The sequence below is a fragment of the Cinclus cinclus genome, chromosome 25, assembly GCF_963662255.1.
Source record: "Cinclus cinclus chromosome 25, bCinCin1.1, whole genome shotgun sequence".
Taxonomy (NCBI): domain Eukaryota; kingdom Metazoa; phylum Chordata; class Aves; order Passeriformes; family Cinclidae; genus Cinclus; species Cinclus cinclus.
The window spans coordinates 7,322,032-7,335,293 of record NC_085070.1 but is presented as its reverse complement, the minus strand read 5'-3'; the positions used below and the strand labels follow the sequence as shown (position 1 = coordinate 7,335,293).

General features: G+C 47.7%; 1 protein-coding gene across 4 annotated transcripts; it reads right to left on the bottom strand.

The window, feature by feature from the left end:
- Positions 1–140: 140 nt before the first annotated feature.
- On the bottom strand, positions 141–13,166 carry LOC134053575 (hypoxia up-regulated protein 1). 4 transcript variants are annotated; one of them, XM_062508651.1, is made up of 24 exons: positions 13,057–13,166; positions 12,781–12,874; positions 11,891–11,969; positions 11,530–11,684; positions 11,358–11,434; positions 10,330–10,511; positions 9,655–9,770; positions 8,693–8,876; positions 8,154–8,288; positions 7,170–7,252; positions 6,939–7,071; positions 6,444–6,631; positions 6,160–6,298; positions 5,997–6,057; positions 5,602–5,684; positions 5,264–5,452; positions 4,912–5,108; positions 4,653–4,740; positions 4,015–4,137; positions 3,570–3,703; positions 3,181–3,265; positions 2,430–2,682; positions 1,530–1,613; positions 141–1,047 (listed from the first exon to the last, which is right to left on the bottom strand). In XM_062508651.1, the coding sequence occupies exons 1-24, from the start codon at positions 13,127–13,129 to the stop codon at positions 989–991; spliced, it is 2,994 nt and encodes a 997-aa protein (XP_062364635.1). In that variant the 5' UTR covers positions 13,130–13,166; the 3' UTR covers positions 141–988. The 4 variants fall into 4 exon arrangements, with proteins under 4 accessions (XP_062364635.1, XP_062364636.1, XP_062364637.1 ...); XM_062508652.1 differs by lacking the exons at positions 6,939–7,071; positions 7,170–7,252; XM_062508653.1 differs by lacking the exons at positions 141–1,047; positions 1,530–1,613 and having other exon boundaries at positions 2,527–2,737.
- Between the last annotated feature and the right edge of the window lie 96 nt (positions 13,167–13,262).

Here is a 13,262-nt window from a genome sequence, read left to right as displayed (position 1 = left end):
GAGCCCGGCCCACGGCCCCGCCCCCGCGGCACCGCTCGGCCCCGCCTGTCAGGAAGTGGCATATTTATTTTTGGTTGAAGAGGCCGGAATGGAGAACAATGTCAGATGCACATTCGCAGCCGTCGGACCCCCCCCCCCCCCCCCCGTGTGTGTGGCAGCAGCAGAGACGGTCCGAGCAGGCAGGAGGTCACGGCCAGGGACAATCCCATGATTATGTCGGTCCAAGTGCACAAAATACCGAGGAAGGAAGGCAGTTGCCATTAGACTTTCCAGGTTGGGTTGTTTGATCCATATTGCTGTCCCTGTGACTGACTACAGGATGTGCCAACGCGGCCCATCTTTCCCTCGCCTCTGCGTTCAATGTTGCCTTTTCTGAACTTTTAAAACTGTAAACAGTTTTGTAAAGTCTCACTTCAAGGTTTTTGGACTCTGCTACAGAGCACAGACAGTTTTAACAAACAGCCTACGGAAAACAGGCACAGCCATATCTCAAAGCACAGATTATCTGCCTTCCCACTTTTGTTCCACCTTCCCATGAATACAAGTATTACTACACCTCCCACCAGCTGAAATCACACATTTGCTCTAAGCCAGTGCCTCATATGCAGAAACAACAGTACTTCAGGTCTATATCCCTCCGCAATCATATCCACAAGAGGTGGGGCGCAGAGTTTATGTTCCAAGTTACTTCCAGTTACTTTACTACTTTCTCCCCATAGGAAAGTCACTTTGGTGACTTCTGTACGGAAACAGAGACAATTCTTGGTGGGCAGTCTGCCACACATAGTAGAAGAAAAACAAAAACCAATTCACTAAGTTAGTAGAGTCAATATCCGCAGAAAGAACAAAAAAAAATTTACATCTCTATCCCATTGTGTTGTCAGACTCCTGTTGTGTTCCATTTACATCATGACTAACCAAGTCCATAAGAAAAACAAAAACGTAACTATGAATAAATAGATGCTGACACTCGTGGGATTTCAGGGTGTTACAATTCATCATTTTTCCTGCTTTCTCCTCCAGCTTCTGCCTTCTCTTTCTTGGACCCTGTGTAATGAAGCAAACTCAGTTTCACACTGCAGTGGTTTTCACAGCATGCAAAGCAGCACTGAGAGTCTGACATTTGCACAATTTGTCACAAGACTTATAGTCCATGGTACAGAGGTTTCGGGGGGTGATACTCAGCTCTGTGGAGCTGAAGACATGAACTCTCTGCCCCTGTTAAGAGCAGGAGCAGCACAGCAGCTCTCAGGCAGAGCCCATCTCACAGCCATGGCAGTGGCTGCAAACTGCAGGGACAGGGGCACAAAACAGCAGTGCTGCATAAGTATTCCACTCTGAACAACAGAAATGTAGGAACAGCAAGGAACCAAATTTTGTCTTCCTGTTTGCAGAATTAACAATGGTTCAGCAGTCAGGGGTTCTACCATCATACTACCTCTTACAGCTAAAAAATCTGCAAAGGAGCCCCCAGACACCTTGCAATTGCAGCTCCCAAGCTCCAGATCACTAACAAAGCATTTACCCACCGGAGTCTGATTCAGGCTTATCATCTATTGCTGCTTTCTCAGCTGTGGGAGGTTCCTTGGCTGGATCAGAATCCTCCATTTTGTCTATGTTTAAAGCAGAAAGAAACAAAAGTCGAGGGAGAACACACAGGAGACGAGGTGCGAAGAGATTAGGCAAGTAAAGGTGAGGTTAAACCATCCAGCTGTGGTGCCTCAGCTCAATCTCACAGCAGATCTCTGTACAACACTCAAGAGAAGCACCACAAAACTGCTCTGTATTCCCCTCTGAGTGCCAGGCTTTATGTCCTCAGAAGCCCTGGAAACTAACTGGTTGCACAGGCAGATGACCTTTGGAGCTGTGACTGTGAGTGGGATCCCTTGCTCAGACCAGAGGAACCATCAGGAATGCTGACAAACAGCACTCCAGATTTAAAAGGACCAGGGCACTTGGGACCCGATGATCTTAAAAAAGTTCAAAAAACCTGTTAAGTCCTAGTACCCCAAGAGATGTTTTTTTTTCACCTGGGGTCCATCTAGACCACAAACCTTTCTCATCAACAATTCATTCTACCCACTGATCTAGGACAGGTTCAGTACACTGAAGTGCAGTCAGTATCTTCTCTTTCCTAGAAGCAAACAAGCCAGCAAGACAGGTACTGACATTCCTGGGAAATTCATAAACAATTTCTTCAGAAAAAAATCCATACAAATGGGGGGGGGGGGGGGGGGGGGGGGGGAGGGCACTGCAATACATAGATTTTCCCAGCTGTCCTTGAAAATTAAAGAGCAAACTCACTTAATCTCACAGTTAACTAGTGCCCTCCCTTTTTTTGCTCCCGTCCAATCAAGAGAAACACCATGTGCTACATGTGGTAATTATATAATAGGTAGTTACATACATGCTTCAAGCCTACCACGTACCTTCTTGTTTCCCCTCCGTGGGAGGGATAGTATTCTCAGTCTCAGGGGCTGCCGTGGTATTCTTGCCTGAATCAGTTCTTGTGGCGTTCTTCTCCCTTTTGGGTTTGGGTTTTGCAAACTTGGCTTTATTCAGGAGATACTGCACTTCCCTGTCCAGGGCTGCTATTCTGAACTCTATATCTTTAGAGAGCAGCACAGGTTTCTCAGCAGGAGTAAGCTTGTTCTGTTCAGCCACTGTCTCATTTTTCCAAATCTGTGGGACGCGAGGGAAGAGGTGCTTTTGGAATGCTTCTGGGTTCCAGGAACTGCTGTATATCACAGTATCTCAAAGTCACTGCCCCTGGCTAGTCTGCTTTACTCAGGACAGCTCTCTTCCACCATTTCCACCTTCCACTGCTACATTTCCACCAACCTCTCAGTTACCAAAACATAGGACAAAGTGAAACAAAACCCAGTGTCTGCCTTTAAAAACCCAGCGCAGTCAGATCACTGGGCTCCACCCCCACCCTGGAGACAATTCCACATGCAACACAGGAACCACAATTTCTACCCCCCCCCCCCCCCCCCCCCCCCCCCCAAAAGACACAATGGGGTCAGGCTGGGCATTAGGAAACACTGAAAGACACAAAAGGTTTGCTGGTGGCACAAAAACAAAACATGCACATTGTAGTGCATGACCCTGAGTGAAAGTATAGGAAATAACCCAAACTGCCACTCCACCCTCCCCCAGCATCACTCCATCCTTCAGTACCGTTGTTTCATTGATGGCTTTTTCCAGCGTACTCAGTTCCACTTCTGTGAATATCTGGTCAGACTCTGGAATCATTCGGGCTCCCCTTGTAGATAAGAAAGCTTATTTTTGTTAAGCCAAGCTGACTTCACTTTGGCAACTCTGTGGTTACAGCTCCAGTAACAAAAAAACATCACAACAACCATGCTGGACCCTTCCTGCCCCCCATTTTTGACAGAGCTCGTGTGTACCTGTTCGAAGGTCCTGCAGAGCAGGACACCAGGGAACAGGGCCCTGTTCACCTTTTCTCAGGAAGTGCCACTGACTTTCACACTCGCTCTGGTCTCCTACTGCTGGCAGCTCCTACATGACCAGCTGCACGACATTCCTTCCCAAAAGCCTGCCCTTACCTGAGAAAGATGGTGGAGTGATTGAGCAGACTTTCCAGAGCAGCCAGGCGTTCTGGCCACTTCCTCCTTTCCTCAACGCGGAAGAAAAGGTTCCTACAAAGTTTTTTCAGCTCAGAAAGCTTGTCTTTTAGCTCCTGAAAATGGGGGAGAGGAGAACAGAGACAGTTAGTTTGACTGTTGTCTAACACTGGCAACTTCAGAAGTTACAATTGTATTTGTTTTTCACTCAAAAGAGCCACATGATTAAGCTTTCAGTCAACAGGCTCCTGCTGATACTCTTGTAGAAACATCAGTGGCTGGGACAACTTCTTATTTTGTTCTGTGCATAATGCACTGAGGAAGCAAGAAACTCTCAAGAACCCGATTTCCAAAGGCTCTGTCAGCCTCTGTGGTCACCTCCACGGCAGTAACAGCTGACTGGTATCCTGACTGCACACAGCAATACCTTTGTAGCAGCTGCATAGCCCTCCTCCTCCATCCAACTGGAAGCTTCACTAAGCTTTTTGGAAATTTCTTCTCTCTGCTCCTCTGTTGAGACAAACTGATACTCCTCCTGGTAAAGCTTGTCCTAAAATAACAGAGCAAGCACTCTGGTCAAACACCACTGAGCCTGGAAGCATAAAACAACCAGAGCACTCGCTTGCAACCAGGCTGGGGTGCTGACTACACCCGCCCAAACCTGAGCTATGCTCCTAGCATTGCCAGGAGCACAGTGGTAATGCACCAGGTATAGATATACCCACATCCCATCGTGGTAACATTGTAACAGTCATAATTTCACGCACACTTAACCCTAGTTGCTTCTTCTGCACAACAGTTCCTGAGAAACTGTAGTTTCTTTATAGTCTGGGGGCAATTGTTCAAAGTGTTAGACATGCTGAAGGGAAGCTTCATTTTGTATTAAGGAAGCATGGGCCTGGAAAGCCTAATAGCATTAGAAAAAGTGACTGAAAGACAAAACATGGGCTCTTCAAATCAGCTTCCCCAGCTCAAAGAACTCCCCTGCACTCAGATCCGCCAAAAGCTGTGCAAAACACTTGTACTGCTCTCCTGGATTCGCATTTCTTTGTCTCACTCTCCTACCTGGGTCTCAAAGATGAATGACTCCAAGCTGTTGGCTGATTTTTCTCTTTCCTGTTTCTCTAGATCTCTGACAGTCAAGTCTTGGAGTCTAATATACAAAGAGAACAGAAATCAAAGGTAGCAAGTGCTTTTGGTTGAGCAGCACATCACACACACTGGCTTCTGAGGTCAGCAGCACTCTGTGCGAGCCACCAGCATTCCAAATCAATTTACTTCCTTTATCTAGAATTCTAATTTAATAGAGTCATTTCAAACCTACCTTTTCATCGAGCTCTTCAGTTCATCTTCCTCCAGGTCAGGCACATCATTTACATCCAGCTCCATGGTGATCTCATGGACAAGCTTCTGCTTCTTGGGTGCTTTGATCTTCTCTTCCTCTGTTTTGGTAGCTGTGCTGTCACCAGAACTTTTGGACAGTTCTTCCTCTTTTGCAGTTTCTCTATTTCCTTTGGGACCCTGTAACACAAATATGTTCTCAAGCAAGGCAACAGATTTTCAGATTCTGCAACTTTTTTCAAAGGTAGGGCACTTCAGAGAGGGGAGAATTACACTGAGGAAATACTATTTCTTAGGTACTAAAACCAGTCCCATTACTTCAATCTGATACCCACCTGAGGCTCCAATTTCTCGCCTTCTTCCTTTCTCTGTGACTCTACTTTGGGAGAGGCTGTTTCTGCTTTACCTGAAGACTGCTGTTTCTCTTGTTCCTGCTCTTCACCAGCATCTACAATACGGCTTTTCTGCTCTTGTTTCTCCCCCTGCTCTTCTTTACCTGATTCTGCTAGGCTCTCTTCCTCTTCCTGGTCATCACAAGCAAGTAAAGGGGAAAGCAAAACAATGTTTTAAATGTGGAAACTCCATGCAATGTTTCACAGAACAGGTAATTCTACATAATTTCCACAGCAAGACAAAAGGGCTTCTTTCCACTAGCAGTCACCCTGGGGCTCACCTGAACTGAGTCTGTCAGGTTCTCTCCAGTCTCTGGTGTAGGCCCACCACCCCCAAACAGGCTTGAGATAGTGTTTCCAAGTTCTGTTGATGGGAGACAAAAAATTCAGTATGTTATGTATCCGTAGGAAGAAAGTCATCTTCAGCTCTCATTCACAACTGCAGCAAACACAAAGGGGCTCCCCTGGTGGTGTAGGTGAACTTCACACACTCCAGACTCATACTTCTCCAACCTCCCTCTGTGTCCTTTGACAGCACACAGACAGCCACACATACAGCCTGACTGTGTAACCTCCACACCTCAAAACCAAAGAAACACAACACTTGTAGTCATCCCAGGCAACAAAACAGTCAGTATGAGTATCAAAGTTCCTTGTCAGTGTCTATCAAATTTACTTGTCAGTGTTGACTCCTCCTCCTGCTTGTCTTCCACCAAGGTCTCAAACACCGACTCCACCTTAGAAACAGAAGCTCAAGATTAGTTTTGAGTAGGGACCAGAGAGAGGGACAGAAATGAAAAATATATCAGCTGACAACCATCCCAATGGGTGGTGCTTACCCGGTCCAGACTCAGTACACCACTCTCATCCATGTTGAAGTGTGCTTTGATGCCTTTGGATTCATAATCTGAGTGCTTCTTGAAACTGTCCCCAACTCCCTTTAGCCTCACCGTAGTGAGATTGAGAGAACCAAAAACTCTGATGACACAAAGACAAAAGCAGAGAGAGAACTCAGGATAATAGTTCTGCTGAACAGCCAATCCCTGCTCTCACTCATGCTGGTGGCAATGGGCAACTGCAAAAAGCCACAGAGCTGCCAGCTTGGGTGCTGGGATCAACTCACTGCAGGTCATCCTCGTTGAGGAATGTTAGATCTCCATAGTTGACATAGAACTCAAAGTCATCTGTGTAGCGGTTGAAAGTGATTACTTTGCGCTGGGGATAGGGCGCCATGCGCTGGAACAAAATCCTCTTGTTATGCTTTAAACTCCTGGATTTATCATCCTCCTCAACTTCACGAGTAAACTCCACCTGCATCACAAACAGAAAATAAGACTCAGCAACTGCAAACTGTGGCATCTCACATCAGCAGTGTTCAGCTGCTCTGACTCTTGCAAAAGCTGGGGGCAGGCAAATATCCCTCAACTGGTATTTGCATATGCCTGGCTCCTTGGATACTGCATTTCTATTATAAAGAAGACTTCCTTCTGCTTTCTTTAGATTGGCAGAAAGATCTCCAGAGCTTTCATACTCAAAGGGAGCTGAGAGGTTCCAACCTGGATTGCTTCTCCCAGCACAGCCCCATACCCTGCACAAGAGAAGGAAAACCAGAAGTTACCTGGATAGGAAACACAGCAGCATCCCGAACAATGAAGGGCTTCACCTTAAAGGCTTTGCTCAGAGCAGCTGCCTGGTAGACTGCACCCATAGCAGCAGCCTCATCAGCATTGATATTCTTGCCCAGCTCCTCTCTATGAAGCGAAAAGCAACAGACATGAAGTTTGCAGCCTCTGTATAAACAGCAGCTTGTCAATGGGAGACAGACTAGAAGGGGACCTCACATACTCACTTGCCCACAGCTTTCAGCAAAACCTCCTGCACTTTGGGGACCCGTGTGGCACCGCCAACTAGAATCACCTGGTCAATTCCATCCTAGGGATTGGAAACAGTCACCTTGTCTTAAGAAAGCAATTTTGGAAAGCTAAGTCCAGGGCTTCCTTACGTTCCTTCCCCGGTCACCACGTGCTGACATGGTGCTCTAAGAACACCCACACTACACCTTCCTGTCCCCGTGCAGGCCAGTGCCCAACAGACCTCAGATGGATATCAGCCATGCCAACAAGGAGGCAACTGGGGACAGGTCTGTCCAACAGTGACAACATGACCGTGGCTTCAAGCCCCTGAAACATGTCTCTTGATTCAAAATTAGACAAACTATAGTTCAGTGTCACAGGAGACGGTGACTCCAAGACCTGGTTGGATCTGAGCAGACAGAAATCCAGACTCTAAGAGGTAACTCAGTGTCTTGAATTGAGTATCAGAGCCCAAAGATGCTCAAGAGCTCTGGCACCCTGGAAAGCGAGCATTTAACCTGCAGTGACTCCCTCCAAAGGACTGCCTCAGGTTTGGTACAACTGCAGCCCATAACAGGGCTCCCTTTAGGGATTGTGCAGAGGAGAAGCCTGAAAACCCATAATTCGATTTCCAGGCTCATTCAGTTAAAACTTTGGGAGTGAGACCAGAACCAGTATCCAAGACAAAAAGAGGAAACATCATTATTTCAAACCTAAGGCACAAGAGTAAAGTGTTTTAAGACAGAGAAGCCCCTCTTCCAAGTCCCTAATTTCTGGTGGATAGTGCAGGGGAAGTGTGACACACTCCTGCTTGACACTGCAGCAGGCAAACTCTTTGTAGCACCAACAACATTGTCACAATAGCAGGCATCTACCTCCTAACAGTCCTGATAACACAACCACTGATGCCTCAATCATGATGTGGCAGCAGCTCCACACACAGAAGCTTCAGGCTTGGTAATGCATTTTCTTAAACACACCATGTTCATCGCTGCGCTACTCAGAGCCTGCTGCACGGGTCCTGGGACACGCTTGAACAAGTCAGAGCACAAATCCTCAAATTCTTGCCTTGAGACCTTGGCTTTGAAGTCTATGTCATCCAGTAGTCCCTCAATCTGTCCAGGAAAAAAAAAAAAAAGTCAGATTGAAATTAATTGTGGAGCATTTTCCAAGCAAAATCTTTGCCCAGTGTGCAAAAAGTTCTGGCTTTTGTAACACATAACAGACCTGACCACACTCTTCTGAACCCTACCACTGCTAAGGTGATGAGAGGATGGAACATGGGTGTAACAGACAGCTTCTCTCAGTGAAAGTTTATTTAACACACTTGACACGAGTAACTCTTCCTCAATCCACTCAACCACCGGTGCTACCAAGCGGGCACAAGCGGAGAGGGAGCACCGGGTGCGATGCTCCTAGCAGACCTGCACTGCAGAGGGACAGTGTCCCCTTGCACCAGGCCTTAACCCACCCCACACGGAGCCCAGAAAATAGAGGAGCCCCCAGCCCAAGGCCAGACCTGCGCCACGTGGTCGGCATTCGCGCTCAGCACAGTTTTCACACGGTTGGCCTCCTTCAGCAGCTTGGCCATGGCCCGAGGGTTCTTCTGGACATCTTTTGAAGGGTGCTGCTCATTAAAGAGTTTGGCCAAGTAGTCCCGGAGACGAAGCTCCATCACTAAACCACCAAGAGTACGGTCAAACCTGAGCAAGAGAATGAACAGAGGTGTAATAACCAAAACCGAATTGAAATACAAACAAATTTCATGCATTATTCCACAAATACGCAGAGCAGCAAGTGGTCAAAAGTAGTTGCAGTACTATCAGCTGTGATGATTGTGACAGAACAAAAATTGTCCCCAGAATAACATATTAAAATGGAAGAAAGAAAGGTAGAAATAAGAGATTAACCACCACAAAAGCCTTTCAACAGGAAAGTTCATTATATTACAGGTAAATGCCCTATTGCCAAGCATGTTGAACAGCTGAGAAGCCAAAGGACAACTGTATCAGGTCCCAGGCATTTTCTTAAAACCAGCAAAATAAATGTTTTGGAGTTAAAATTGCTGGGCTGGGTATGCACAGCACCCCCTTTATCTGGCAATGCATTAAGTACACTGCATTTCCATTCCTCTCTAGAAATGCGTTTCTCTTTTTCCAACTGATAATGCTCTATAAGATCACATGAAATGGAATAGGCTTACATGGATGGCTTGAGATTATCAAAGGCAAAGCCTAAAGCAAACTAAGTACACTGATTCCCTCCTAGGCTCCTGGAAGTTCTCAGTTACCTTCTGCAAATGACAGCAACACTAAAATTGTTCCCAACTGGAGCCTTCTTGCTCGAAATGTTTCTCCCTCAGCCATCCAAATTACTGTACCGAAATCTTACTGCAAAATTCTACATGATTAAGAGATTGTGAAAGAAATGGTTTCTTTCCTGAGATCTGTGGGATTTGTGCAACTTGTGTGGAATTCTTACCCAATGCCTTGGATCTGTAATTGAGGTTGGGTTCCCGAGTCCTTAGTTTTCACTGTCTGATATGTAACAATAGTACAAACAGTGCTCCCTGCTCCCATGTCATAAAACATGATATTCTGGAAAAGAAAGTTGGGACTGTGAAGCAGAAACATTTAGATATCCCCCACAAATAAGGAAAGTACCCTTTCACAACTATCCACTCCCTGGACTGACTTTATACCCTAAGGCAGGACTCGTATTTTGACCAAACACGGGTGATGTTCAGGGTCATGTCTGACAAGAGACAAGAAAACTTCTAATCTATTTCACAGTTCAAAACCCAAATTTTTGCTCTTTCTTCAGCCTCAGGAAAATCAAGTAGTTCGGAGTCAATGTTCCAATACTTCAAGTAATTGCTGCTGTTATTTTCCCCAGCTGATGGGCAAGGAACAAATACAGGTTTACAAAACAGGAACTCCCAGTACCTGCCATCACTCAAGCAGCTTTCAGGCTTCACCATACACACACACAGGGTTTAATGTTTTTGTCACAAGACGAGCAATGAACACATGAAAACAAAGGAGACTGCTTGATCAGCAAAGTCCACTTTCAGTTCTTTGGATTCTTTCTGCAGCATTTTCTCCCCTGCATGGACACAACTTGGCAGGACACTCTGCATCTCCCAAATGCACCTACCTGTGCCGTGGCATTGATGTCTTTCCTCCTAAAAACCCCATAGTTCAATGCTACAGCCGTGTTGTCGTTGATCAGCTGCAGCACCTTGAGGTCAGCCATGCGGGCAGCGTGCAGAACTGCTCTCCTCTCTGCTTGGTTGAAGTATGCAGGAACTGTGATCACTGCATCTTTGATGGGCTGCTCTGAAACAGTTGCAGGGAACTCTGCATCAGTGTAGCCACATGCAAAGACTCACAGAATGCAACCCTGCAGCAGCAGCCAGGATCCCTAAGGACGAATCTCTGTATCCTGCTGAAACCAAGCAGACCTAGCATACTCACACAAAGCCACAAGTCTACTGACCTCTCTTTCATGTGTCAGGATACTTTCAAATGCTCTAGGTAGCCTTCCATTTCAGCAAATATGATCTTCATGGAGCCTTAATATTGATCATAATCACTCTCCAGTAAAAAGTCCTTGGACTGGCTGTAGTGTCACTGACCACATGACAAAGCCTCCTAGTAATTTACCTGCTTTTCATTACTATGGTACTTCACTAGCAACTCAGCATGAAATATGCATGACAGCCTCTTCTCTGTTAGCAAGTTTCACAGGAAAGTGCCATTTTTGCTCTTTTCGTTCAGCTCCAACAGCAAGTTTCCATCCAAAACAGCTACAGCACAGCCTTCACAGAACCATTTCTACTCTCCCCTGCAGCCACTTCCCATGTGCCTCTATTCTGATCACACATATAAGAAAGAAAACATCGCAACTTTTCTCCAGAGACTGCCTGTAAGGTGCCTTCTTTGCAAGGCTCGGTGGTAAATGGGGTGTCTGCCCCAAGAGTAAGATTAAGATCCCAAACTTGCATCATATTAGAAACAAATGATAACTGGATAGCTGCTAAGTCTTGCTTACAGCCTATAGCTGGAGAGAACCAATATCCTGTTTCTAAAAAACCTGAGTTTCCGAACACTTTTGGTCAGTTTCTACTCCAATCCTATAGTGTATGAACACATACAGACAAAAAACAGCTAAATCCTTCCAACCTGCAAATTCCTCAGCCAGACCACGTGAATAGTTCAGGACCATCCCCAGCATCTCCTCAGGAGAATACTGTATCGTTCTACAATGGGAAAGAAAACGATGGCATCAACAGTGAGCTGGAGAAGCCTGGCAGCAGAAATCCATCCCACAAAGAACCTAAGAGCAACCACTTACGGGGACAGCTTGAAGATAACAGTCTGTCTTGTCTCATCCTTCACCAGCTCATGCTCTGGGAATCGGGACTGGTACAGTGCCACGTGGGGATTATTGATCCGCTTACCCAGCAGATCCTGGAAGTATCGGAATGCCACCTTGGGTGTCCTTATGGACTGCAGAAAAAGAACCATATCACCCACTTACAATCCTTCAGTTATGCTGTTCTCAAAGCAACCCCTCCCAGACTACGTGGGGAACAACTCTTGCTATGGAAGTAGGAGCACAAAGCCACTACACAGAGCAAATAAATCAATAAAACACTGTCTCAGACATTTATCACAACGTGGGATACCCGTATTCTGCAAACAGGAACTCTTACCATCCCCAGCGCGCTGTCACCAAAGAGACGCTCGTTCTCCTTCAAGGAAACGGCCACGGGTGTTTTCCTTCGCGACTCCCTGAGGAGAGAGAGAGAGAGAGGAATAAACCACTGGAAACAGGTGTGAACATTCCAGTCTCCAGTGAAGAAGGATGCTGCTCCCATTCCAGAAAGACTAGGGAAGGTGATTGTAGAGGGAGACCAACCTCTACTCAGTTGAAGGGCCACCAGAGAAGCCCCCTCCCCCACTTAGTGTTTTGATGAGATTATTTTTGCTTTCCTCCATCCATAAGCAAGGCAAGATGGTTCCCTCATTCTATCTGTGACCGCCAAACTTCAGGGAGGTGGGTGAGAAATCTCCTTGCAATCTCCAGAATCCAGAAACTGAGGATGTTCCTGATCATATGTGCTCTCTCACCTGCAGATTCTTTACTCAGTGGCTTGAGGATGGGCTGCAGCATCAGCTGAATGCAAGAGATTTACCTGATTTACAAGTGCGGGCTTTGAACTGCAGCAAAACAAACGTGGCTCTGGGCTCTCTTGTGGGAGAATAAGGGGACAAGTGGGAACTGGGTGCCCTTCTGGGTTTGCACCACAGCGTGTCCTTAGCCACTGGGCTTTCAGCACTCCCTCCAAAGGTACTCAAAGCGCACCCAAACTTAAAGGTGAATTAACAAACTGCCCTGCAGCTGTCCACCTGGGGCAAGACTGAGGCACAAGCCTGCGTGGGAGGATGGGAGCCTTCCTCTGGCAGCAGAGGAACAGGGATAGCCGAGTCCCAGCCGCCCTCACTTTCTCTCCGCTGCCGGAGCTGGTGGGGGCTCCAAGCGCGGCAGGACAGACCGGACCCCCGGGACCCCTCCCACGGCAGCGCTGGAACCGCCGCTCACTTGTTCAGGACGATCTCCATGGGCACCCCAGGCTTCACGATGGCGATCTTCATCGACTCGCTGCCCACATCCACCGACATCACCGCCACCGGATCTGGGAACAAACCCTCGGTGAGAACCTGCTGCCGGTGCCCGTGGCCATGACAAGGCCGTGCCCGGAACAGGGCGCTGGGCTGGCCCTTAAGCACCGGCCGCTCCTCCCCGCACCGTCGGCGTCGCGGCCCGGGCTGGGAGAGCCCGGGGAGCCGCCGCCTCCCCACACCGTCCCGCACGTACCTGCGGCAGGCAGGAAGCAGAAGAGAAGCAGCCAGGGCAGCGCCCGGCGGCCCCACCGCGCCATGCTCGGCATCGCTCGGCGGGACTCGGCCGGGTTCGTCTCAGCTAGGCTCGGCTGGACTCGGCTCGGCTCGGCCCGGCCCGGCGCGCGGACCAGCCCCGGCGCGGCGGCCCCGCCGTCTGGCCCCGCCCCCGCCGCACGCGGC

Excerpts from the sequence above, each read along its gene's own strand:
- LOC134053575 (XM_062508651.1), bottom strand. The coding sequence starts at position 13,129 with ATGCCGAGCATGGCGCGGTGGGGCCGCCGGGCGCTGCCCTGGCTGCTT. Across the intron at positions 10,512-11,357 it reads TCTGGCTGAGGAATTTGCAG|AGCAGCCCATCAAAGATGCA; the intron begins GTTGGAAGGATT and ends CAACTGTTTCAG. Across the intron at positions 7,253-8,153 it reads GTAGCGCAGCGATGAACATG|GATGGAATTGACCAGGTGAT; the intron begins GTGTGTTTAAGA and ends TCCAATCCCTAG.